The sequence below is a fragment of the Bombus terrestris genome, chromosome 17, assembly GCF_910591885.1.
Source record: "Bombus terrestris chromosome 17, iyBomTerr1.2, whole genome shotgun sequence".
Classification (NCBI taxonomy): Eukaryota; Metazoa; Arthropoda; class Insecta; order Hymenoptera; family Apidae; genus Bombus; species Bombus terrestris.
Genome location: NC_063285.1, coordinates 7249969 through 7277852, shown reverse-complemented (window position 1 = coordinate 7277852; position 27884 = coordinate 7249969). Strand labels below are relative to the sequence as shown.

At 35.0% G+C, this 27884-nt stretch overlaps 1 protein-coding gene across 2 annotated transcripts; it reads left to right on the top strand.

The window, feature by feature from the left end:
* The first annotated feature begins 129 nt into the window (after positions 1-129).
* On the top strand, positions 130-27884 carry LOC100648853 (phospholipase B1, membrane-associated). 2 transcript variants are annotated; one of them, XM_048413808.1, is made up of 10 exons: positions 130-757; positions 809-1084; positions 1203-2771; positions 21034-21129; positions 21494-21705; positions 21809-21985; positions 22510-22808; positions 25788-25966; positions 26045-26220; positions 27175-27884. In XM_048413808.1, the coding sequence occupies exons 5-9, from the start codon at positions 21565-21567 to the stop codon at positions 26188-26190; spliced, it is 942 nt and encodes a 313-aa protein (XP_048269765.1). In that variant the 5' UTR covers positions 130-757; positions 809-1084; positions 1203-2771; positions 21034-21129; positions 21494-21564; the 3' UTR covers positions 26191-26220; positions 27175-27884. The 2 variants fall into 2 exon arrangements, with proteins under 2 accessions (XP_048269765.1, XP_048269766.1); XM_048413809.1 differs by lacking the exons at positions 130-757; positions 809-1084; positions 1203-2771; positions 21034-21129 and having other exon boundaries at positions 21567-21705; positions 21789-21985.

Sequence of the window (27884 nt, the reverse complement as noted above, 5' to 3'; positions counted from 1 at the left end):
GCGAAAGAAAGACATTTTTCGGACAACCTAATATTAGGTTAGAAAAAGTTTCTTTCGTTGTATAAGGAAATAATAGATGCACAATGTTTTTTGTTTTATATTAGTTTATTGAATTATGCACGAACATAACAATAGAAATATAACGAAAGGAATCATACCTAATTCAATAAAATCATATGAAACAGAAATTGTTCTTCATCTATTATGAAACGAAAGAAACTTTTCGGACAACCTAATAGTTAGATTAGGAGTATTTTGCCTGGCTATAACCACGTAGACGACGATCTTTCTTTCAGATAGCTATAACAAAATTCCATCTATCCTCATATTGACACTCGTCGATCAAATGGAACCACGCGATACCCACAATACGTAACTAGTGTAGGAATGTAATGTAGTATCGTGGACGGATTGTCTGGGAGAGATTGGGTGTGTGTTTTCAGCGTATTTAAAAAAACCGTTGTAACGAAGTTAGTGACGAATAGTGATTAATAGTGATTAGTGACGAATAGTGACGAATAGTGATTGCGTAAACATAGATTGACGGAGCTTCGAACGATATTGTAACAATCATATCGTTATCACTGTAGCACTATACCATTTTCCTACACTAGTGTAAAGAAATTGGCTGAGACAGGTAACCGCTGATACATCCGCGTGAATGGGCGAAGAAAATTCTAAACTTTCTACTAGATGTACCTTGGAACACGATGTAATTCATCACGATGAATTAAGAAGGCAGGTGGCGTGCCATTGAGTAAGTAAGCATATTTATATATGTATACATACTCAATTTATTCCAAGAAAGATTGGAATTTTATAGGACACGAAACCACCGTTCAAATGGCAAACACGAGGCACGAAAATGAAGCAATCAAGGACTATCGTATCTTTGGAGTGTAAAGTGGAGAAATTGCTGGACCAGATCGTAAAACTGGCGAACCTGGAGGCACTGGCCGAGTGGGTAGACCACATTTTGCATGAGATGAGATCCTGATGACGTTTTCTCTGATCGACTATGACCTTATGCTAATTCGACGGTGTTCAAAATATCGGATTGACCAGTTGGCGAAAATACCAGACGGTACGTAAGCAAATAACTGGACCTCTTTTAATTGTAATTTCTAAAATCGGAATTCTTAACCGATGGGTCGTGATCTCCATTTCCATCAGTTCTTAGTGAAACATTATTTTCTTTTCAGGATGTTAGCAAACGGTGAAGTACAAGGAGGCAGAGCGCGCCAGTTTTCTCTGGAGAAGCTGATGGAACTGGCCAAGGAGGACAAGGTTATCGACGCCCCAAACGAGTGACCTCGGATACATCCTCCCGTAGAACCTGTACAATCTCTGTGTTGCCTAACACTGGCCCTGAAATCTAGTAATAAAAAAAACTATTAAATGGGTGTGGTCTTTCGTATCCGAAATTAATTTTCTGGCTCAGAAAATATAGATTGATTATATTATATCACACAAGATATTCAGAAAAGAATATTTCCACCACTGTAGTAAATTATAATTGTAATTGTGCGTCTGTATTGCGCTTGAATTAATTTTTCATTTCGGCTGCAAGCCATAATATACAAAATGATATTAAGTGGCCGGCGATAGCAGCAAGATTGTCGTTAACTCACGCTACAATTGTTACAGTTATTGATATTATGCAATTAGAAATGGAAATAGGCAATATATTTGTAGCATTTTTAATTTTGCACCGCTTCGGAGAATGTACAAAAGATTTTATTTCTATTGCAATCAATCAATTATTCAGTGCAATCCTTAATAACAAATAAACATACGAAAAATTGAATTTTTGTAAAAAAAATAATTTACAAAAAACAATTGCAAAAAAATTTTCTAACAGAACCAACGAGAGAATATTCTTCGCACGATGCAAAAAGTCTCGATCGGTCAAGTCGATTCAAAGAAATCGGCGAACATACATTTAAAAAAAGGGAAAATACATGAAAATTGAAATGCTTTCCCAAGTCAACATAAAAATATAACACAGCTTTACCAGTCGTTGCCTCCAGCAAAGCGAATATTTTCTTTGGCAAGTATAGGCCTTCGAACAATTTATTTGAAAGTTGAATAATTTTAAAAGTAACATTAAAAGTAACAATGAACTGCGATATATTAATTGAAAGTCAACAACAGAGATTTTGCAACATTTTCATTGTATAAAATAAAACGGAAAAGACAAAATGGGAAAGCATTTATTATTTGTCTGCCAATTTAACCCAAATAATAACAAATTTGCAAATAAGGAAGAATAAGAAATAATTTATTTTTATTATCGTTTAAATGACTTTTATTTAAACACAAAATTTTATTCTTATTATAAGTGAAATTATATATTTATTTATTATTTCGTATGTAAATAAACTTTTGTCGAACACTGCCGTGAAATAATGAAACACCTGCTCATGTTTGTAAATTTACATTAAACAAACTTGATAACCAACGAATAATTTACAAATGAATACAAATTTGTGGCTGCACTCGACAACAATGTATATCGCTGAAGCGAAGTGTCTAATGAGCCATCAATATCCCAACGGTCCTTCCGCCGAATGTTCGAGAAGAAGGCGTGTGTGGCAACGGTCGCGGACGCCAAACAAACGTGTGAATAGTGGGGATATTGAGGGGCGAGAAAAAGAAAGGAATCGGATCTGATCGACAGTCGAGCCAGGAAGCGACAAAGTCGAGTGTTGTAACCGGGCAGTGAGATTGACTAGCGAAACCGAGAGCGATACGCGACGCGGTCAAAAGAAGTAAATATATTGTTGACCTAAATACCGAGTGATTATTTAACGTACTATACCCAATATCACCTCAAACTTTAACGAAATAAACTTCCAAGCAAGTAACTGTATCTTATTAACTAATTACAAATTGAGAAAAGATTCAAACCATTACACTTTTTACGCGTTTAAGAACTACATCCGGATATTGAGCTTAGTCAATACTAAGATAGTAATAGATAATACAAGAATTGCATTCAATTCTTTTGCTTTTTTGTCGTTGCTTGGTCTATTTATATCGTCTAATTTTACATAACAAAACGTGATTTATTTATAATCTAATAAGAAAGATGTATCCTCCCTGCCTTGGAAGGATAGTAGCATTTCCTAATTTTAGCAAAAACTTAAAAGAGCTATTCAATGGGATAAATATTTATCATTCGGCTGTACATTAATTTATATTATTACACATTAGTACATAAAATGATATTTTAATTATATCTTCGAGAGTAAACTTAATTAATTTTTTTGTAGCTTTTTTATGTTTCTTTATCTTTTATTTAATGCCCATGTATGTAAATATTGTAATATATAGTGATTGGTAATTTGTATAGAAATCGTGTGTGATTCATACAAGACAGCGTGTTGCCACATTTATTAACAGCTCATAAATGTATAATGCGTACGTGATTTTTCTGTGCACATTGTTATTTCTGTTACGATTTATCTGGGTGCGTGTGTGATTTTCTTCCGGTATGTGTACTTGCAAAAAGATTATTTACATGCACATTTGTTTATTAATTATTTATGAAGGTGAAGATTCAGAGGAAATCCTCTCTGTTCGAAAACACCCTGGAGCAGTTTATGACATGCTGTTATGGATTTTAATGAGTTCTGCAGGTTTGATGTTTAACCTATGATTTTTCTTGGACAACGTCTCGCAGGATGGTTTACGTCTGCGAATCCCATAATCTTCTTCCCTACGACTTGTACATAAGCTATTAATGTATCGTTCGATTTGGAATTGCCTCTGCTCTCTGTTGCTCAGGCTAACCTACTTTCGTACCTGTAAGGAGAGTTGCCCCCTCACAGGGATATTTCGACTGATTTTTTATTGTCAACGATTAAAAAAGAACGTAACGTCTGATGTAACCATTGTAACCATCTTGTATCAAAAAAACTTGTTTGCCACATCACAGTGCATCTCCAGCAATCGTTTTGGAAAAAAATTAGCAGCTGTAGATAGTTTTTGTCTATTTGAGTCAGGGGCTAACAGCTATTGAATAATTTCAAAAGTAACTTTCAAATCTCTATTGCGATTCATAGCGAGAGCTTCTTCAGTACAGTTCTTTGTAATGTATTTTTCATGTAAAAAAAAAGGATAATCCAAAAACTGAAGCCCATCGTTGAGAAGCAGAAACTATGTAATTTTCACGAGATGGATATGTGAAATAAGATTTTGGGATTTCTGTGTTCCAACATTCAGTTCATTTGAAACTTAATTATTAGTTGGTCTAAGTCGCAGGTAAATGCAACAGCAATGTAGCAATGTCTCGTACGATTGGAATATCACGTCATTTACTTTATCCTTGATGAGAGATTTGTCGTAATGATAGAAAATAATTAGATTTCAATTATCTAACAGACCTCTGAGAATAACAAGTCTCGCAGTTTTTCAAACTTGTTCATTCTTTTTGTCTATTTCCATCCTCTGAGAAATGTACAGTTGTTTGAAATAACTCATGTTTTCCGTTTCACGAGAAATAAAAGTGTGGGTAGAATACCTTGGTGAAATATCACCTGAATAGCACATTTTCTAAGCGTAGATGAAGCTGGAAATGGATAATGATTCTTTTTCAAAACGTGGTAGGCTTCTGGACTCGCGGTGCTTAATATTATGACAGTACACATACTTACCACACTCCACTTGACTTCTTTTTTTATCATTTATTAGAACATCTATTTGCTTTTGAATTAATGTCCTTTTCAAAATATTATGTACATTTTCTTTGATTATGTTTTGTAATTTGAAATGTTCCTCTTTCTAATCGATTTAATTTTTCTTCAGCATTTTGTCTTCTTTACTCTTTTTCTTCTATTACTCGTTTAAATTGTTAGTATCTTTCGTTTGGCATTTGAAAAAAATACAAATTATTGAGAAAACTTTTTATTTTTTCTGTATATTAATAGGTTATAATAGTATGAAAATGTTGTGAAAGTATCAAATTTTATAGCACCCTAGTTTCTTTAAAATAAATATCTTTATTTATTTAAAGTAGATACTTTGCTATACATTACACAAAATTGATTAGAATAAATCTTTGTGACTCTCGGGTAGATTGCTCAGAAGATGTATCTGCATCACTTTTTATCGATGTGTTAATTACATTAGTTGTAATTGTATTGGGACTGTTTTTACTGATGAAAAAAGAAATTTTAGATAGAATGAATGCAGTACTAGTAGCATATATTAATATCAATAATTGACAATTTCCTAAATAAGCTGATTTTTCTTTGTATTTTAAGCATGGAGAATGTATGGAGCCTATACGAGCTACAGAAATGTAATTAATTGAATCATTACAAATATTTATACATAGAACAAACGAACACTCATATATTATGGCCGTGAATACCATTTTGAAAGTTAATTTTTTTATTCTAGGCTTGTATCCATCTCAAAACGATTTCCCTATTTTTAGGAAAAGAGGAAAACACTCAATGACAAACTTACTAACATTACACATGGTACATCTAACTATTTATATAAATAATATAATTTTGTTTCACACAGAATAATTATGTAAATATGTATATCTGTATGTATTAACTTTGTCGGGAACATTTTTCCATAAAATAAAAAATGACGCAGTATAACAGGGTTCCCACTTAAACGTCCCATTCTCTATATTGAACATAGTGTTTACATGGCGCACACTTGGATCAACCGACACGACTACGAAGGAATTTTTTATCCTTCTACAGAACCACGGTGAAACGTATAACGTAATATGCGATATAAAGAAAACAGTTTCTTTTCCTTCCATCATGATATGGCTTGCTTGCTTATCCAAATAAATTAAAAAATGTTTCTGCCTTGTGTGACGTTTGCACGGTTGCGAGATACAATATCTCCTTAAATGTATGTGTCATTTAATAAAATTAGAATTTAATTCTATTGTAACACAAACTTACTTAGTTCTTAGATTTCTACAATGAATACTACTATACTTCTATAACATAAATGTAAATTGCAATGTAATTGATAAAATATAGAAAATAATACATGTATAAATATAAATGTAATCTAACGTTAGCTACATGATATGTGTATGTACAAATTAATGATATAAATATCTAGATTACGTTCTTTCATTAATAACATTTATCATGTTAATAAGGAAGACGAAAACATAATTGAGTCTAGAACGGAATAATTTATCCTATACCTGTAAGTATAAGTTGGTACAAGTACCGATAATTTATACCACAATTATTATGCGATATGTAGTAAAGTAACGTATGGAAATGGTTCCCCGGCTGGGAATATATTTTTGATATTGTTGAATTATAGTAAATAATAACATATGATAAATAATGAAATATAAAATGAAGAATGAGGTATGGTATTGCTTACACAAATTAATTAGAAAAATTTTCAGGATACAATGATATTCTGTAATTATTTATAAACGAGGTTGTACATCAGATTGTAGTGAAATCTAAATTTGTTGTAAAATTCAACATTCTAAACTTTTTCCTATACACATAACCGTCGCTCGGTCTTAGTTTCCGAGATATTTGCAAAAGATTGTTGCTACTATCACATTGAACCTTGCCCACACGTTGCCCATAGCTTGCCCATGGCAACGTACGTGTTTGCATTCTACTACTGCAGTCTACTTAACTATTGCTTTTAAAAACACATTGCAGCAGCCTGTAAACAACTTCTACAGCGCACAAACATTTCAATATTTATTTCTTTCTTTTACTAACTTGAAACTACTTCAAAAATGAAAAAAGGATCTTTTAGACGCATAGATCTGACATGTGTTGACAGACGCTATTAAATGGTACACAAAAGAAAAATGAAAAATACTGATGAATCCGGCTGTCGTGAGGAAGTTGGCTATCACTTGACATTAATATCATTTTGTCCACTAAGACAGTCGAATTGAAAAAAGTAATCCATATCCAATACAGATAATAAATATTTTCATTTTCTTGTAACAAGGTTTGGGCTTATGTAGATTGAAATAGCGGGCGTCAATCTCTGTGAGTGTCACACGCTCAAAAACAGTAACAGGGTAGACAAAACATCCTGCATGCCACACCCATCGAAACAATAACCAGATAGTAACAGAATAGTCGCGTCTGGTAATACACCCGACGATAACCCCTCCAGGAGGACCAAGCCTTAGTATAAGAACCCTCCCAAATCAGCACTCAGCACTTTCTTTGTTATGACACTCTGAACCGTCACTCTGTTGGATTCGTACAATAAATTTTACTCCCATATCTGAAGTTCAAATTTTTTACCTTACTCGTGAAACGTTCAAACTACGACGCGAGGAGATCACCGGTGATCTGTTAATTTCGCGATTTCTTGTGTCTCCTACATGACATGAGCTTTGCGTATTCAAACAAAGTATTTTTCCACGACTTTTGAACCAATTCACATTTGATAACTTCTTATTCCTAACTACAATCATTGCCCTTTAAAAAGTATATCTAGTCTATCTTTTTGAAGTACCTTGTCGACGAATTCACTTGTTATACAGATAGTTTTCTGGCGATCGCGATATGTTTATAGAAACAATAGATAAGCGATTGCACTCTGCCGACGCAAACATTGCCATGAACGTGCAAGTAGAGGCAGGATTCAATATAGTATTAGTAGCAGTAATTTATTGCAAGTACAGGAAACATTTGGTAATTGCTGTGTCATTATCTGCATTCCGAGAGAAGGGGCTAGCTCTATGACGAACGAGGAAACTCGACGTCCCACCGCGATCGAGTAGTGCAACATACTCCAATGTCAGATATTGATGTTAATACCAGATGTCACAATGTACCGAAATACTAATTCAAAAACAAAACTTTTTTATTTTTGACTTATTAAAAATGAGACTCTTACTAACTTATTTGTGTGACGTTTCTGATTAATGTGAGACCAAACATGATATAATTTGAATTATAGTTACTTATTGATATGTATTATATGATATGTATTAATTATCATTTATTATGTAAGCTAATATGCTTCAAATTATATCGTATTTGGTGTCATTTTAATCATAAAAATATAAGGAGCATATTGGTAAAAGTTTCAACGATCACGAATCAAAAATAAGAAAGTTTGATCTCTTAATTAATCCTTTCGCTACGAGCGTCGTCTATAGGCGACATCCGCGTGACGACCTGTGTGGACGAGTGTAACCTATAGACGACGTCCGCGCGACGACATATGCATGTGTCGCGTAAAATAAAAAGAAATTTAAAAGAAAGAAAAAAACTTTATTTTTTCCTCGTTTATACACTTATAAGACACTTCTGAGCTCTAGGCGTGACCGTTCGAGACTGAGGCTCTTACAATATTTTTACTTTCGGTGGCATTTGTTCCTTCTTTGTTTGTCATCCCCCATTATCCCCACTACCCTGTAGGCGTACGTGACCGTTGCTACGCTTCTAGAACATTCGGTAGAAGGACCGTTAGGACATAGATGACTCTTTAGGCACTTCGGCGATATACATTGTCGCCAAGGCCGCCACATCTTTGTCTCCATCATCGGTCCATCGGGTTCGAAGTATGCCGATCATGACACCATTCTGCCCGCGGTGTGTGTGTGTCCTGGTCTCTGACGTGATTTACGTTACACATGCTTTCCGTCGCAGTGCTCCGTTCACTATCGCTATTTCAGCAGCGCGTTGGCCCGTACAGCGTAGCCGCGTACTGCCATAGCGAAAGGGTTAAAAATCTCAGGTTATCACGGGAATTTAATTAATATCTACTGAATGCTTCGATATTCAGTCTCTGTTTTTCTTCGTTTCTTATATCTCGGAAACAAAGGTCGAGCGACGTATGCATAAAAAAAATGATTCTCATAATATATTTAAATTTGATCGATGCCGAACGCTTAGCCTCTTTTACGCATAACTATCTTTAATCCATTTACCTACCAAAGTTAGAATTTAATCGCAATAGCAGAATTTTCGAAGTAATCATCACTCAAGATTAATGCCCTACACAGAGTTCACAGGAATTAGAAATAAAGAAACAGATATTACAAGAAAATGGACATAAAGAAGAACAGATAACAACCGATGAAAAGAAACACAAAGCAGATAATCGCTATTACACTTGGTAAAACATGCGCGCGGTCCAGCATGTGGGAGCACAGTCCATTTAAAAATAATCTATGCTAATTAAAAGCCGAGCGCATACAATTAAAAAGTTTTTAGACTAGTATAGATTTACGTCATCGCACTAAAGATAGTACTTAATGGTAGGTTTGCAAGTACACAGCGACCTCGCGATTGTAACTGCGCGAGGCGACAGCGGCTGATTAATTTATAATGCTGCCTGCTCTTCATCTCATTGAAGAATCTAGATTTTGGAAAATTTAGCGGCTGAAACTAAACTGAATGCCAACGGTGGCTGCGAAACGAAAAATAATTACCGATCGCCGTTGATTGTCTTGACAATGCGGCGAGCTGTTACTATGACCTTGAACCATCCAACTCTGACGGAACCAGCGAGGAACCACCGCTAGAATATTTTCCTTTTTTATTATTTAATTTGTACTTTACAATTTGTCCAGCTGGACATTGCTAAATTTTTCTAACTTAATTGCTAAATGACTGTGGCGGCACTCGACCACGGAACTTTCCGACGGCTTCGCGACACAAAGCACTGTACCTTCAAAGCGTAAGGCCGGCATGCCTAATGTACCATTGATACCTCTACGGATTTTTCGCCGAATATTCGGAAGAATGCATACGCGGCAACCGTCGTGGACATCTAATAAACGCGTGCGTAGTGGGGATATCGAGGGGCAACAAAGAAAAGAATTCGTCCGGTTTTGAACAAAAGATTCATTCCATTTCGAACAGCGAAGTGCGAAGGATCTAGTGTAACAGCGAAGCAAATGTCACGTAAAATAAAAAAAGGGGTAGCTCGAACGAAAAGAAAAATAAAAGGTAACAAAAAAACAAGAGAATTCATTTCTTGCACTCTGAGTTTACACTGACTGCGATTTGGTTCTGAGCTCCAGCCGTGACTTTCCAAGACTGAAGCTCTTACAATTTGACTTTCGGTGGGATCTGTTTCTTCTTTGTTTGTCATCCCTCAATATCCCCACTACTCTGTAGGCGTACGTAACCGTTGCCACGCTTCTAGAATATTCGGTGGAAGGACCGTTGGGATATCGATGACTCATTAGGCACTTCGGCGATATACATTGTCGCCAAGGCCGCCTATCTCTTTATCTCCGCTTAATCTCCATCATCGGTCCATCGGATTTGAAGTATGTCGGTCATGACACAAACGCATTCGAGAAGCGTGATTATTGATTGTTGATTGTTAATTGTTAAATAAACTTTATTGTTGAACTTCGAGAGTATTTCTTGGGCACTTGCATCCAACAACACCTCAAATTTTTGTGATGTGAGCACAACGTGCTCTTGTAGTAATGTGACTGCTGTTTCTGGATTAATGTGCCTAATTAGTACAGCTGTGTCGTCCGCGAATGTCAGTATTTTGCTATTGGTAGATGTTGGTATGTCGGCCGTGTATAATGTGTATAATGACAAAATCCGCAATCACTTACTTATTAATCCAATGTTAAAGTCCCGCGATAAGCCGAGCTCTTTAACTCAAGACTCTAATTTTCTTATTTTTGATTTGTGATCAATGAAACTTTTACCAACATGTTTCTTAGATTTTTGTAACTAAAATGGTACCAAACACGATATAATTTGGAGCATATTTGCTTACTTATTTTAATCGGAAAGATCTGAAAAATACGTTGATAAAAGTTTAATTTTAAAAAAGTTAAGAAAAAAAGATTCACTTTTAAATTAATATCTAAATACACTATCTCAGCGACATCTGATATTGGATCATGTTACACCGTACGATCGTGGCAGACCATCGGCTTCTTGATATATCAGGGGAACCACCATTCCGTAATGGGGAGGAGTGCACGAGTGTGCAATTATCCAAAGGACCTTTTAGTATAATTGTAGAATATTTCTTGAATTCAATAAATGGAGGCAAGATATAACAATTTTGAGTTTGGGAAACACGCTTTAAGTCCAGGAATCAATTCGTCCTTGTTGATACTATGAACGTAATCGGATATTGTCTTATGGAAATAGAAAAGTTCAAACAATGGCCCACCATTGGGTCACGTATATAGCTTTTATTCAAAATGTTATTTGACAAATCGATTTATATGTTGACAACAAAGATATATTCCGCTATTCTGAACATAATATGTGTTTAAATAAATAATACATTTTACAGTTTAAGTTGCTATCGTGTTAAAGTAAGCCATGCAGTAAGCCAAAAGTACCAAAATTTAAAGGCGCAATACTTTTGAATCAATGGATTCATAGATTAGAAACTTCTATATGTAGTCTCTGTTCTTTTCTATTCATATGAGTACTATCAGAAAATACCAAAAGAGCATTAACAACATTTTACGACAATAAATGACCTTATATGCAAAGTCGTTCAGTTCGTCTCAACAAGCACCATTGTATTAAGGAAAAAGGTTATTTGACTCCATGTGACGATGGAAAAATATTCATGGAAAAATATTCACGTATTAACCCTTTGAGTGCTGGATACTCGCGGCCTATGCCGTCCGTAAGGACGGTGCGCGTCTAGCGCTGACGATCGCTGTGGACGGAATACTTTTTCGTTAGACTGAACTCTGTTGATTGACTATTCAACGCGCAAATTGTAATAAGTTATAGTAATTCTTTTGCACGAGATTAAATGATTCAAGAGCGTTATTTTTTAGTTATTTTTAATTATTTATTATAAACATTGAAATTTACAGTTAACTAGAATTTGGGTAATAAACTAGAAAACAATAAACTAGAAAACTAAAAACACAAGTTAATAATTTAGTTGTGTGTGAAAAATTCAGTGCTTGAGAAAACTAAAAAAACCAGATGTAGAGTTTTCTTGCAAGTGGTGACCACTTCAACAATAACGAGGCACTATTGGCATTTGTTTACTGCCGTAAGGAATGCATTTACATTTATTTCACACAAACGTAATAGTATCACTTCTGCGTAGGTGTTCGGAAAAATTGAAAAACCCATACATGCGTCCTTAGTCCATGCCGGGCACTTACAGAAAGCGCATATATATGTCCTTAGTCCACACCGATAGCTTTCGCCAGACACCTATATGCGCCCACAGCACTCAAAGGGTTAATGTTAAATCTAAATGGTAAGCATTGATACGGACATGATTATATCGGATTTATTTATTCAGAAATACTAGAAATTAGGGTTTCCAGTGGTTTTTATCCTATATGATAAGTTTATTTATAGATAAATCTATTTACAATGGATTAAACAGGGGATGATGGTTATTTAACGCGAATTAAATACAGTAATGTGCTATAACTAAGGCAACTAAGTGGATAATTTACAACTCGCAACTAATAGTTTACAACTCATAACAACTCGGCAACTCAACTCTCGACTCCTTACAACTCGACTCTTAGTTAACGACTCCTCACATTTCGACCCTCAGTTAACGACTGCCGGTTCTTTCGTCCTTCTCTCTTCAGCATCCTTTATCTTTTCTCATAGCCCCACCACGTACGTGTTCCGTAACCGTCTGCGGCCATGGCCTTCTTTCACGTAACTATTCGATTGGAGGACCAAGGACACATTGATGAACCCGCTCGGCCCGTTGAAGTTTCCAGACCTTTTTGACCTGTCGGCAATTAGGCTTTCTCGCAACATTGTTTATTGTTCACGTGATGTTTCTTAGGCAATCTGTCCACGATACTACAATTATATTTCGTTATAGGTCAGGCTACTGTTTTGGTGTCACCTCGATATCTGTCTAATAATTGCGGAGCAATTACTAAACACATGTAAATGAAATTGGTAAAAAAAATTATAATTATAATAGTTAATGAACTTTGCAATAAGAATAGTAGTCCTGGAAGATGCATAAGATTTCATTCCGATAGCTTAATTTAATCTTTAATAACCGACAAACATACATAAAAATTTAATTTATGCAAAGAAAAATAATTTACAAAACACAAATGAAAAAAAATTTTCTAACGAGATCAACGAGAGAACATTCCCTATACGATGAATAAAGTTCCGTTTAATCAAGTCATTTCAAAGAAATCGGCGAACATACATAAGTAAAAAGGGGAAAAAGATCTCAAATTGAGATGCTTTCTTTTTTTTCTGAAGTCGGTATAAAAAGTAATATTTTTCTTGGGAAGAATTTGTCTTCAAAAATTTTTTTTGTTATAATATATTTTTGGTATGCTTAAAATACAATTAGAAAAAATAGTAGTATATATACATTATACAATATGTAAATCATATTGCGCAAACGTTGCCTGTTCGTATTCATTAGTTTTCTTGACCTTGTTGACCAAGTGAATGCAAATAAATATGTAAAGAATGATAATAGAGATGGGAGTATCTGAATCAAAGTATATATTTTGTCTCTTATTATGATCATGTATCACAGCAGTTTCAAATCTTTTACGAGTACGAACAGTGTGCCAAATGATCGCTAAATAACAGCAGTTAAGACCGGATGCGCTGCTTTCAAGGGCCCTCGATAATACGCGTAACAGTTAGCGGTCATCACAAGAATTTATATTTTCTTGTCTTTATAATCAATAAAAATAAAATATTACTCTGAAAACGTAAAAGTGACCATTTGATTGTGCAAGAAAACTTACCATGAAGAAGCTGTATCTGTGCATTGCATTAGAATTATGCGTGCTGGCCATGTCGCAAAAAACTGCCTTGGATAAATCGATTCTTAATTACATCTATCGTGGATATCGTAATTGGTTAACGCACTCTCACGGTACGTCTGTTTTACTTTATTTCGTGATACGTCTTTATGCAGAAATTTCATTTTCTTTTGGTTAGAGAGATGCTTTTTGAAGGAACATTGAAATATTGTGAATTTTATTTTTCATAGACTAATGTTTCATTGTGAATATATATATGTTCGCGATAAAATGATAAGTTGACGAAATTTTTTTCGATAAAAGTGTAGAAGAACTTGCACAGCACGGATCATTTTTTTTTAACATATAAATAACGTAGAGATTATATTTTCAAGTAACATACGCTATGAATTCTGTGGCACCCTCCTTTGGTTCTTGAGATGAGGAATTTTGTAAACAGTACTTATTTCAAAATTCGTAACGAAGCTAAACAGCAGTCCTGAAGAGTATTAAAAGTGACGAGCTGTTAGATAAATGTGAAGTCAAAAGATGTCCGTATACCATTTTCATTGGTTCTTAAAATATTGGTCAGTCTTGTTATAAGAGAATAAGAAGTAGCAACTTGATTGTGATTTCAAATGGATATTGGGTTTTGGTTAGGTTAATGACGGGGTGCAGGGAGAAGAGTTGATACCTCACCACTGAACGCGTTTACTTTATAGCATAAATCTTGAAAATATACAGTAGCTCACGACAGTTTTCACATGCTATTAAAACTCTAGACAATTAAAGAAGTTAAAACAATGCTCTTATTACTATAAGATACAAGTGCCAAGATTATACATCTGTATATATAAAATTTAGAACGAATCCGATAACGTTTGTAGAGGTTTTGAAATCTTTCATTGTAAGGATGTACAGAAATAAGGTCGCAAAAGTAATCGAACGTCTAGATGTTAAGCGATGTTAAACAATACTTTCGTATACAAAGTGACAAGAAAACGTTGGCAGACTCAGTTGATGTAGAATTAAATTGAGCAGTGAGTTTTGTACTTCGTTGTGAATAATATTAATCTCTGCAGTGGTAATAAGTGCCAAATAATCAGAGACATAGATATTCGAGAGAGAATTGATATAAAAAGGACATAAAGATGAAAATTATAACAATAAATCGCTAAAATATAAGATTATGATACGTTATAATATCACAGAGTCAGAAATAGAAGAAACAGTCCCAAACAAATATTCTACAGGCAGACCAAAGAAACTAATTAGTAGAGGAGGGCAAATTATTATAATTGAATGAGTGAAATAAAAAGGGTCGAAATATCTCGGTTCCAAAGTCACTCAAACAATTGGCAAGTGCGTCAGTAAGAATGTTTATGCGGAATTTTGTTGCAGTACTGTTTATGTATCATTCTGCCTATTCATTCCGATGAACGTTTCATAACTTTTACAGATGTATTAGATTCGAACGAAGCTTTGGATATAAAATCCTGATACTTGCATCTTATAGTAGTTATAATATCATTTTCAGATATTATATTTAACGTGTATATTTTAATTCGAATTCTTTCCTGAGCTACTGCATGTCAAGGTTAAGGTCATCGAGATTAAATTTCTCTTTTTAAGAAAATTATGTTTATAGTACTTCAAAATCGCGTATCTCAATAATCACAAGAGATAACGTCAAAATGGACAACATTTCTCACTTAGAAATGTATCGCCTAAGATATATGCCAAAAAAACGGTCCGTGCTTTTTTTAGTGTTTTTATCAACTTTTACCCTTTTGCCGAACGATCGAGTAATAGTAACTATTTATGCAACCATAAAACAGAAATTTATTAGCAACAGCCTGTCAAGTCGTCAGAGCGATATAATGTTTAATATAATTGATCGATAGTAACGTTACTATAGTAATACACATCCGATAAGAACATAGTTTGGTTTCATTTGTCTGTCGCCATATTGTTGATTTTTCTAAACCTCATAAGATTTATTGATGTGTTTGCAAATGATACCATGTACGGTAGAAAAATATTAGATCATAGTAAAATTAGACATTACATCAGAAAGAGTGAAAACTATATAAATAATTAAATATTCTGCTGGATCTAATCTTGTGGCAAACGGTTGAATGAAATTCTAGTTTCTCTGCTCGTTAGATAACAGTAGAAATCAAACTAACGAACAATTATCATTAAATTTAAAACCGTGATTAAGGAACGGAGAAGAAATATCCAGCAGCTTATTATTAAAAAGTGGAGCGGCGACATTTCCATTAAATCTTGCCTACTGTCGATACAGACCACGGAAGAAAGAATAATTCCTACCGGTTTCATCAACATCAGCCTTCATAAACTTTCTTTCTTATTTTCATATTCATTATATTATATTATATTGCACTTATTTACTTAAATTAAGGCACCTCCTTTTTTTCCAAAGTCGGTATAATACAATAATAGAACTTTAATGTGAATATTTCATGAGTTTTTCTGCACAATTTATAACTTTTTCTAGACAGACATATTTATCATTATGTATGAATTCCACAAGACACGTTACATAACTTTTTCTGTAGCTTACAAAACCTTAATTATTCCTGTACGTTAGTATCGTTCTTACCGGCCATCAGTAGTAATTTGGTAACGAAATATTACAGAAACAGAATTGTAGATCAGTACATCATCTATGATGATCAACTAACGTGGACTAAATAAATATAAATTTTATTAGTATCATTTTTATCGCGAACCACACGTGTCGCCATATTTTCGGCGATTACGAACATATAATTTGTGTATTAATCAAAAATCAATACATATATCCAATTTTTTATGTGCGATCGTGACAACACGTGCTCATAGCATGTGAACATACGTATTGATACGTCGCTAAGCAGAAATAAGAAAGTTTCATTTTTTCTTTATGCTGCCTTATACAGTGAGTCAGAAAATGTTTGTATATTTACCTTTATGACTTTTAAATTCTAGTATTTATTCTATTGTTTTTTTTTTTCACGCATTATGAAAAACATTTCATTTGCATACTATTTCCGTAACAGTTTTGTTGGAACATCGTTTGTTTGTTTAAAGCTCCTCGGTTATTACATTGAAAAGGATACATCTTTCAACAAATTTGGAATACGTTGTCAAGGTCAACTTCCTGATCAACTTTCTCCTATAGTCATGCAGCCACCGCTCGGTCTTCGATGCCGAGATATTAAGAAGGAATTTCAATTAAATTCAGTTTCCATTCCTTCTCATTCTGGCTTAAATGGTGGAGGTACCTTTATATAACTTTTGATGATATTGAATGTAGTGCGTTAAATAGTCACTGGGTGTTTAGATCAACAACATATTTATTAACAAGTGTCTTCTTTCGATCGCGTTGCGTATCGCTCACGGTTTCGCTAGTCAATCTCACTACGCGGTTACAACGCGACTTTTTCACTTCCTGGTTCAAACTCGACTGTCGATCACACTCGATTCTTATCTTTTTTTGATATTGATGGTTCATTAGACACTTCACTTCAGCGATACACATTGTTGTCGAGTGCAGCCACAAACTCAATCCAAATTTACCTCATCGACGTTAATCGATTTTAACATAAATAAAAATCGGTAAATCAGTGGGTTATAGATTGGATTGGATTAATATCCTAATGTTAGGCATGATTTTGGGAGGGGGGAGGGGGGTATTCTAGTCTAGAGGCATGAATTTCGGGCTGTTTTTGAAGCTCTGTACAAATGAAACAAAAAAATTTTGGACTATCCAATTTTTTATCATTAGTTTATTAATATTTTAAGATTACATAAAAATTTTTTTTTTATTTATTAGAATATTTACAATCAAATCTCGTTGAGAATTTTCAGTAACTTAATTTGGCGTGATACAATGACATGGATTATAATAATTTTATATTGTTGGTTCTAGTAGAATTTAAGGATTTAATCTAGAGAGTGCTTTCATTTTAGTCTGCGGATCTGGTCCGTCGTGTCTAGTAGTTGAGTGACTAATGGGTTGTGGTGGTTGTTGACTCTTGCGTTATATCTGCTTCTGGACTTGTGTATTTCATCTTTGACTGTAGGTATCTTGAGGTCGCGGTGGATTGTTTCGTTGGTAACATACCAGGGTGCATTTAATAGGGATCTTAGCGTTTTCGATTGGAAGCGTTGGAGTATTTCAATGTTGGAATTACTTGCTGTTCCCCATAGTTGGATTCCGTAGGTCCAGACAGGTTTTATTACGTTGTTATAAAGCGTAATTTTGTTCTGCGTGCTTAGGTTGGAGCGACGGCCAATGAGCCAATAAAATTTTTTGAGTTTGTCCCTGAGCTGTTTAGATTTGTCTACGATATGTTGTTTCCATGTTAATCTTCTGTCCAGAGTCATGGCCAGGTATCTGACTGTGTCCTTGTTAGGAACTGTTATTTTGTTAATGGAGACCTGTGGACAGGTTTGTTTTCGCAACGTGAAGGTTACATGTGTGGATTTTTTTTCATTAATTTTGAAGCTCCATTTGTGGAACCACTTTTCCATTGAGCCGAGACCTCGCTGGAGAGAGGATGAGGCTGTTGTCGGGTTGGCGTGGGACGCTAATAGCGCTGTGTCGTCGGCAAATGTTGCTATGGTTATTCCTGTTGATATTGGTAGGTCGGCAGTGTAGATGGAGAATGGAAGGGGCCCGAGGACATTGCCTTGGGGTATGCCCCATTTGGGAAAGTTGTGGTAATGGCGTCTGTGTATTTAACCATGAATTGCCTATTGGTTAGGTAGGACTTTGGGATGGAGTAGTAAGTGTGTGGTAGGACTCTTAAGTTTGTAAAGAAGCCCTTCGTGCCATACTTTGTCGAATACCTGTTGAATATGAAGGAATACCACTGAGCAGTATTTTTTCTTTTCGATGGTTTGGCTGATATTGTGTGTTATTCGGTGGATTTGCTCTATTCTGGAATGCTGCTTCGGAAAATCGAATTGATGATCTGGCAGTGTTTTCAGATCCTCTAGGAGTGGAAATAGTCGATTCATTAGCAAATTTTCGAATAGTTTTGACACAGTGGGTAGAGGACTAATTGGGCGATAGGAGCTAGTTTCGTGTATTGGTTTTCCTGGTTTTGGGATGAGCGTAATCAGTGACGTTTTCCAGGTTTTGGAATAGTATTCAAGGGGAAAAATTGCGTTGAAGATTAAAGAAATGAGTGCAATCCCTTTTACGGGTATTTCCTTAATTGCTTTATTACTTCTTTGGTCATGTCCCGGTGCTTTCCTGGTGTTCAGACGATGGATTAATTCAGTAACCTCTAGAGAAGTGAAAGGTTTAATGGGGGGAGACATTTGGAAGGGAGAATGCAGGTATTCTGTTATTTCCGGAGCGGTATTGGAGGAATGAGGTTTAAAGACGTTGGATAGGTAGTTAGCGAACAGGTTGGCTTTTTCTATAGGGCTTCGTGCCCATCCGCCTTGCGGACAGCGAATTGGCGGGATTATTTGGGGGGGGGGGGGACGCCTGAGTTTCCTGGAAGCCTTCGATAGTGAGTAGTTGGAGTCGGCAGAGGGGGACAAATTGACGAGGTACTTTTGGAAACAGTCATTTTTGTATTTTTTTAATGATTTTGGTTAACTTCCTGGTTGCGTTGTTTAGTTTGCATTTGTCATCCGGTGTTCTATGGGTTTGCCATACTCTTCTTGGTCTTCGTTTTTCTGTGATTTTGTTTAATATATAATGGGGATATTCGTGTTTGTTCATAGTAGTCTTAGTAGGTGTTGAGGAGCGGATAGCGTTTATTATGCTCGTGTTTAAGTATTCTGTGGCTGTTTCGATATCTTTCTTTGTTTTTAGTAAGATTGAGGCAGAGGTTGGCTTTGAGACAAGTTTCCGGCAATTTTACTCATAGAATGGTACAGCATATTTACACATTTTTAATCAGCGATACCTGCTCTATACATGAAACCTTCCTCTACTTCAAAATGCTCATTCTTCGAGGTTCTTTTATGGAGACGAGCAGTCCTGGCTTCCTTTGATGCCTCTGAAACTCGTGATTCCAATCGTGATTCCCATGACACTTAAGATTTTCAATGTGGGTATAAAAGCTTCATTAAAAGTACGTACTGCGAGGAAAGTGGAAATTTGAATTGTCTGCGTTCCTGCGTGGATGTGCTTCGGAGCAAAAGTCCATATTAACGAATTTAACGATTCGTTATTATTTTGGGTATCAGAACCCAAACATCGTTCGTATTGAATTATTGAATTAAAAATACATTAAAAAGGGATACAATACAATAAAGGTTTTATGAGGGTATTCATACGTAGGTACCCGGGCAGCGTCTACCATCTATTGTTCACTTGTTCCGGTTGGACCGGAGCAGATGCCGCGTCACAAAAATGGCTGTAACTCATAAAATAATTGAAATTTTGAAAAATCCTTTTAAGGGCGTATTCCTGAATGTCCAAACATTGAAATATGAAAAAAAACTTTTCGATTTTTTCAAATTTGTAGACTAGAATACCCCCTTAATTTTTCTTTCATACGGTTTTGTAAACGTATCGTGAATTTGATTACTACTTATTTGTATTATCATTATTTGTATGTTTAAAGAAAAATATGAATTTTTATTAGTACTTTGCGACTACAAAATTCTGAGTTAAGTGCCGTGCAGTCTTTGACAATCCATTTACACATCACTGCCTTTGCCAAACCGTGGCCAGCTCCTTTAAACAATATCCCTGCTCTCTATTCATTATTCTTTGACAATGCAATGTCGGATCGCCTGCCGTCGGTTTATCTGCCTATTAATTTATCCTTCGTCAAACTGTTTTACACATCTCTCGCAACAGTCTTGCCATCGAAACCTCATCGTTCAGTTACTTCGATTCGCCTAGCATCGGCTATCTAAATATTAGTTCAAGCACTGTACCGAGGTTCTTACAGCCAAGTCAAAAATTATCGTAAGACTAAGTAGCGGCGGGCTATCTGTATTTGTAAGGGTAAGAAGGTACGTTGTCGTTATCAAGTATGTACATGACAAACAGACAGGTGAGACATAATGCAACAATGTGAAAATTATTTCACGATAGCATTATTTTACTACTCTAACCCAACCCATAACCCATTCATTTTTCTTTCTAATTTACACGATATTACAAATGATTATCCTGACGGTGACGCTAATTCGCATGGATTGAATTTTTGTCTGATAGGCGAACGGTTCGAACACAATGAGATTTTGACATACCTTTTGCATTTTTTGATCGTAATTTTGACATATCGCATGCAACATTATATTACAGATGAAGTATTTTTGTAAAATATTTTAAAGGGACTATTTTGTAGGTACAAGAAATGAGGAACGAATATCTCAATTACGGAAAAAAAATAAATTTCAAGATGAAGTTCCAATAGACGTCTCTTTTCCTTGCAACGTAACAGGTAGTTAACAAAATTTATGGTTATTGTTGTCAAATACTTTATGAAATCACCCGTAAATATTATATTATAATATTCATTCTTTAAAATCATTACTCAATTTAAACCACAGATTTTTTTTATTTCCTGTAATTTGTACAATTTGCCTTCGGGAACAATTGGTAAATTTCTGTGGCAGGAAATTACAGTGAAGAACGCTGTTCTTCACAATTTGTAGTGGCTACAAGAATGTCTTGTCCTTTAATATCATTTTTTAAGACAGATATGTAACATTACAAGCTCCTCACCTTACTGTAATTTAAAAATATTAAAATTGATGCTTATTTTTTGAAGTTAATATGTATTCTAATGTCTTTAATTTGTTTAGCCGGCAGGTCTTCGAAAGTTCCCGAGTCGGTTCACCAATTAAGACCAGGAGACATAGATGTCATTGCTGCAATGGGTGATTCCTTGACAATCGGCGCTGCAGTTACTTCGATTTATACGTTGGAAGTGAACATTGAAAATAGAGGCATAGTAGGCAGTATCGGCGGTCAAGGAACTTGGCGACAGTACCTGACTCTTCCTAATATTCTTAAAGTTTGTTCATTTCTTACATTTGCATTGTTTACGCATACGAATTGTTTTATCGCCATAAATGCGAATACTGAAATCTTTCATAGTCCGATTTTCCTATATGCAGGAATTCAATCCTAAATTAGTAGGTTATTCACTTGGCGACTCTATAAGTACTGATCCAAATGCGCAGTTAAACGTCGCCGAAGGTGGAGCTATGTCTAGAGATATAACTTTCATGGCGACATATTTGGTCAATAAAATAAAAAAAGACCCGAGGATAGATATCAACAAACATTGGAAGGTTCGTATGTTCGTAGACAAAGTAATTATATACAATACATATTTACTGTATGGCAAGTGGTGTTTTAATATGCATATGATCATTGAAATTAACAACGGATTAATAGATTATAAATTAACATAAAATCTAAATTATCAGCAACATTATTTCTTGCGTTACTAAATGTAATCTACTATTATTAGCAATATTACGTTTACCATTTATATTCAAATATTAAAATAGAAATTACCCAAGGCCTTTATATATTCATTACTAAGGAAGAAAGACAGTAATGAAATTATTGGCATTATAATTAGAGAAGTATTTCTATGCAGTTCAGCTGAACTATTTTTAAGTGGTAATTTCATTACCTTTTATTTACTAAAAACACACTTCAAATATAATTAAAAATTATAAATACAATTAAAAAAGATTATATGATGGTATGAAATGAAACAAATTCTTTCTTTCTTTAATCAAAATTTATAATTTCATTTAATATTTAATCGTTTACGCAATAGTATCTACATATTTATGTTTTCCAGTTGATTTCGTTGATGATTGGAAGCAATGATTTTTGCGCTAATATGTGTACAACTTCTTCTCCATGGACTATGTTAAATGATCACAAAACAGATTTAATTAATACTCTTAGAATATTAAGAGACAATTTACCAAGAACTTTTGTTGCTCTTATACCACCACCTCACTTAAAGGAACTGATTACTGCACAGCATGGAAGAGAGTCATTGCCGTGCTATGTGTCATCCATGATTGGATGTTCATGTATGTTTGCTTTACAATTTAGAGATCAAAGACCGGAATATTATAAAATAATAGAGAGGTTTGTATAATTTATTGAATTTATGAAGCATGTTAGATATATTGTACTTACATATGCAATTTATAAGGATTTTGTTATATCATACTTTATATACAAAAACGGCTGCACTTTCGATTTGAATGAACTTAAGTATGTTATGAAACTCGACTTTGTTCCTATAAGGGACTCACTTAGTAAGTAAACTCACTTAGTTTCCGAAATATTTATAGAAAGCTGTTGCTACTATTATATTAAATCTGGCTCATGAGGCAATATATGCGTGAGTCTCACACAGGAGATACAAGAAATCACCTGTGACGGCACTCGACAACAAATATCGCCACTGGACAATAACTAGAAATGGACACGGCAGTGCAGTTGTTAGCACCCTAGGTCAGGAACGATCGGTTCGATTCCTACCGCCCGTGATCCGATTTTTCTTCCACGCACCAAAAATAGAAGAATAATTAGCAGTACTCCAGCAGCGACATCTACAGCCGGCAACTACAACTATCACAGACAACACATACCACCTCACACTAAATTAACTTATCACTAGTAATTTCCTTACGTCGTAGTCCGAATGCTTTACAAGTAAGGAAATAAAATTCGGATTTTTAGATGTGATAGTAGCATTCATTGAATCCAACAGAGTAACGGCTCAGATTGTTATGACGGAGTGTGTACGGTTCAGAATTTTACAGCAGAGTGATTCAAGTGCTGATTTTGGAAGCTTTTTTATATACTGGGATTTAGGCCTTCTCGAGGGGTATGCCGCCGGGAGCCAGTCACAAGTGGCTATCCTATTACAGTCTTCTGGGTCTGGGACACCAGCTACTCATCGTCTCGACGCCTGTGACCTGCAGGAGGTTTGTCAGGATTGGATACCCTATTGTTGTTTTATGACCCCGTGACAACGACAATGGTACTCAATTTTGCCGAGTTTCTCGCCTGCCGCTCAGTATAATGGCACCGCAAAACGCGTAAGGCTATTAGTCGTCGACATTGAGTAACATTGCAGACTCCCGTGTTTTGTCCAACTTTTTCGTTTTTCCACGAGTTCATTCGTTATACAGGTCATTTCCCGGCAGCTATGATGTGTTTATAAAAACGATCGCACCACGCTGACGCATACGTTGCCATGGACGTGCATGTATGGATAAGGTCCAATGTAGTATTACCAGCAGATTCTTGCAAATACCTCGGAAACTAAAGTCGAGTAATGGTATAATGTTTATAGTATAATGTTGTTCTGAATGATAGGTTTTACATTATAGTTAAATTTCATCAAAATCGTAGGTGCAACCGCTTTTGTGCCCAATCACCTTAACTTTTATTTTATATTTAAGCGTATTTCATTTTTGTTAAATGTTGGCGAATAACTTTATTGAAAAGAGTTGTTAGAAAGCGATATAGATTGATCATCTTTGAATTCAATTCACATTAAGATCTGATTGGTGACTCGGGCAATGTCGGGCTCAACTTTGGATGAAAAAACACTGATAAGTATATTTATAAACGTATATTATGAATACGTATTCAGACGACCAGTTCGTATTTCTATAACACATATGTAGTAATGTTACCGATACTGTATCAATGCTATCGACATCAACCTACGAATTTCAATCTGTTATCCATTAATATCAAAGGCAAAGGTATCAGTTATCGATATTGATCCTTTTCTAATCGATAGGAAACAAGTACTGTACTTGAAACACCATAAACGTATCGATACTCGTCTGATACCGCAGGTAAGTTTCGGTACAGATTCTTAGAGCTAAAATAAGATGAAAATCGAGAACAACAGAATTGCGCTTTGTTTTTTACACGAACGAATGTAGATCCGCAGCTTACCTCGTACAAGTCGTAGAGAAGAAGATTATGGCATTCGAAAACGTAAACCATCCTTGTAAGAAAAACGATAGGTTAGACGTTAAATCTGCTTACTCATTAAAATCCATAACAGCAACTCGAAAATCGTTCCATTAAATTTTCAAGTAGAAAGGATCAATGTTTACTCTAGTTCATTGCCACCATAAGTAATTAATACATAATAGCGCATATAAGCAATGTTTATACGAATTTGATGCGGCGATTACACACCGCGATCGTATGGTTGGGGGTTAACCTAAATGTCGTCGCCTCGATGGCTAACATAAGACTCAGCACTCTCGACATTTCGAGAGCATGCGCGGAAGTCGCGCGGAACAGTTTGATGGTGGGGAGTAAGTGAGATACGCGCAGGACGCGCCTAGTGATCTCACTGCCCGCGTGAGTTTCTCGATCGAGTTTACGTGTAGCAATAAACACGACTCGGTCCCCTCACTGATCAACCAGAAACTTGGTGTTACGCAGGAGCTCTAACATTTCGTTTCTCTTATCGTGAAGATCGACGAGACCCTTACTCGAACGACGCGTGAACGCAGAAATTATCGAGACGCAAAGAGGCTATTGACCAATTCAGTGAAAATGTCCTAACGATATGGTGTAAATACCCCTGCTTTCATCCTTCGTTTTCTCCATAGAGGAATCATCGACCAGGCTTCTTCAATGCAAAACAGTTTAAATTCACCCGTAGCCTTTACTAAATCAATATGGCGTATATCCAGCTTAGGAATGCTGCATTTATCCTAATTATCTTGAAAAGATGTTATACCTTTTCATTACCATGTCGTATATCGGAAATCCTTAATTTTGGCAGTGGATTATACTATGAAAAACTATGAAATTTTAGTTACTAGGATAATCCAAATGATCACGAAGTATCATTACGAAGCCTAAATGTAATATACAGATACAGAAAAAATGCGAAATCTTGGTAACTAGCCAAGGAATTTTACTTCTGTCTCAGCGCGGTGCGACATTTCGCACCGGAATCAGCTTATTTTTATTATTACACATTTATGCGATATTATTTCCCTAACAAATTTCAAGTACTATTTAATATCGATTCTAAGATACATATGAAGAATATACCATTTTGTTTCATTTTTTTAGGTGGCAAAAGATTGACGAAGAAGTCGCTAATTATCCAGAATTTCATAGGAATGACTTTACCGTAGAAATTTTACCGATTCTGGAAGATGCAAAATTACCTCTTGCCGAGGATGGATTTACCGATTTCTCATATTTGAATGCTGATTGCTTTCATTGGAGTCAAAAATTACATGCAGTATGTGAGTATAACAGATGAAACTATACAATTATTTAATGAGTGTTACGTTGATAATCAGAAATGTTTTGTGTTTCTCAAGATGCGAATAATCTGTGGAACAATTTATTGGAACCAGTTGGTAACAAGAGTAGGACTCTCACTTCGTTATTTAAAAAATTTCTGTGTCCTACTTCGGAAAGACCGTTCTTGATGACGTATAAAAATTCACAGAACAACGAAACTTAAGGATGATTATAGAAATTAAAAACAGTTTCTGTAAGTGGAAGATGTATTGCCTTTCCATTCAATTAAAGGAACGAGCAATTTGTGTGTATCAATACGGTTTATTTCTGTGTAACGAATGAAAGGAAAGTTGTTTTCCTACATTTCTTCTTTCTTGTACACAATTCCTTAGAGTTACACTTTTTGTATGACATAGTTTTACAGTCGCAACAAGATTCTAAACTTTTCGATTGCCTTTGCACCATCCAGACTATTTACTTCAATTTTAAATAGTATGAAATAAAACGAACACATCATTTTTAAATAGATTTTCTAGAAGAAGCGTAACACGCTTTAGTACTAAATCTAATATTGCTTTATACTTATTAGATGAATCTACATACAGTCGCGTTCTAGATACAGTAATGTAAATCTTGTGTTAAGATTCGAATAACATAAATTTCCATATTATCCGTTAATTATTTATATGGCTCCAGTTCTGCGCCTATGTGTCTCTTCCGCACTCCACATCTGCAACACATCGTCCAATTTCTGAAACGGTCATGTTACCGCGCTTACAAATATGCATTTTTCGGTACTAGCTTGTCGCCGCCCTTAGAACAAAGAGTAAATTCGCCAAGATCAAACCCGTTATTCGAAACGCGTTACGCGTCGCACTACAACGACATTTTAGTATAATTTTTAGGAAAGTTAGAATTCTTTTAATCGCCTTTGTCGTTATAATCGTCCGCGTAAAATCTGGTCTTTCAGCATCGTTAATTTTAGTTGTTCAATAAATATTAAATCGAATTTCGCTTTTTTTCTTTTTGATTCATGGGAGATTTCTCCACGAGCCCATTTTATCCTTCGTTCTCGGCGCTGACCGATTGCGGCACCTTGAAAATCGGAATCAGCAATCACCGCTCGTCCGATATATCTCGAAGAGCAGTTGATATCATAGTATCAGTATCAATTAAATAAAATAATGTGTTGCTTCTCTTTTTACAGTAAAATGAACATTAGTTCGAAAGCAAATAATCCGAATATTCCGATGTAACTCTTCTTGCACAATGGAAATGATATCATCAATTAGAAATTTTACAACTTGAAGAGTACAAATCGCCAATACTAATAGGTATATTTTATTAAAATACTAGCAAATTTGATAACAAAATAATTGAAATTTTAAAAAGTGTTTTATAAAAGTTAAAAAAGTTACAATCTGAACGAATGAATTCAAAATTATAGAACCCTAAAGAAAAAAGGTAACGAAAATGTAAAATAGTGCTAATTTATTAACATTGTTAGTATATTATTGTACAGGTCCAAAGAATTCTGAAACTTGTCACGAATTCTTTGATCCGATGATAATGATGGAATATTAATGACGGGTTTCACAACTACAGGGATCCATTATCCATTTTATTCACTATTTTATTATTCCAACTATTTATTTTAGCGACGTGACATTCCGAAATATGTTCTGATAAGGTACAATAAGTATGCTATATAACAATTTGGTTGTAACTAAATTTAAAAATGCAAATTTCATGGTCGCTATTCAGAAGCGACAAAAATTATAATCAGCAAATGTACTGAAATAAGAGCCAATATTGGATCCATAGCAATATTTAATTTTTACTGTATTATTTCAGTCATTATCATATCGTTGTGTTCTTGTTTCAAAACTTCTGTATCAATAAAGATAATATTGGAAA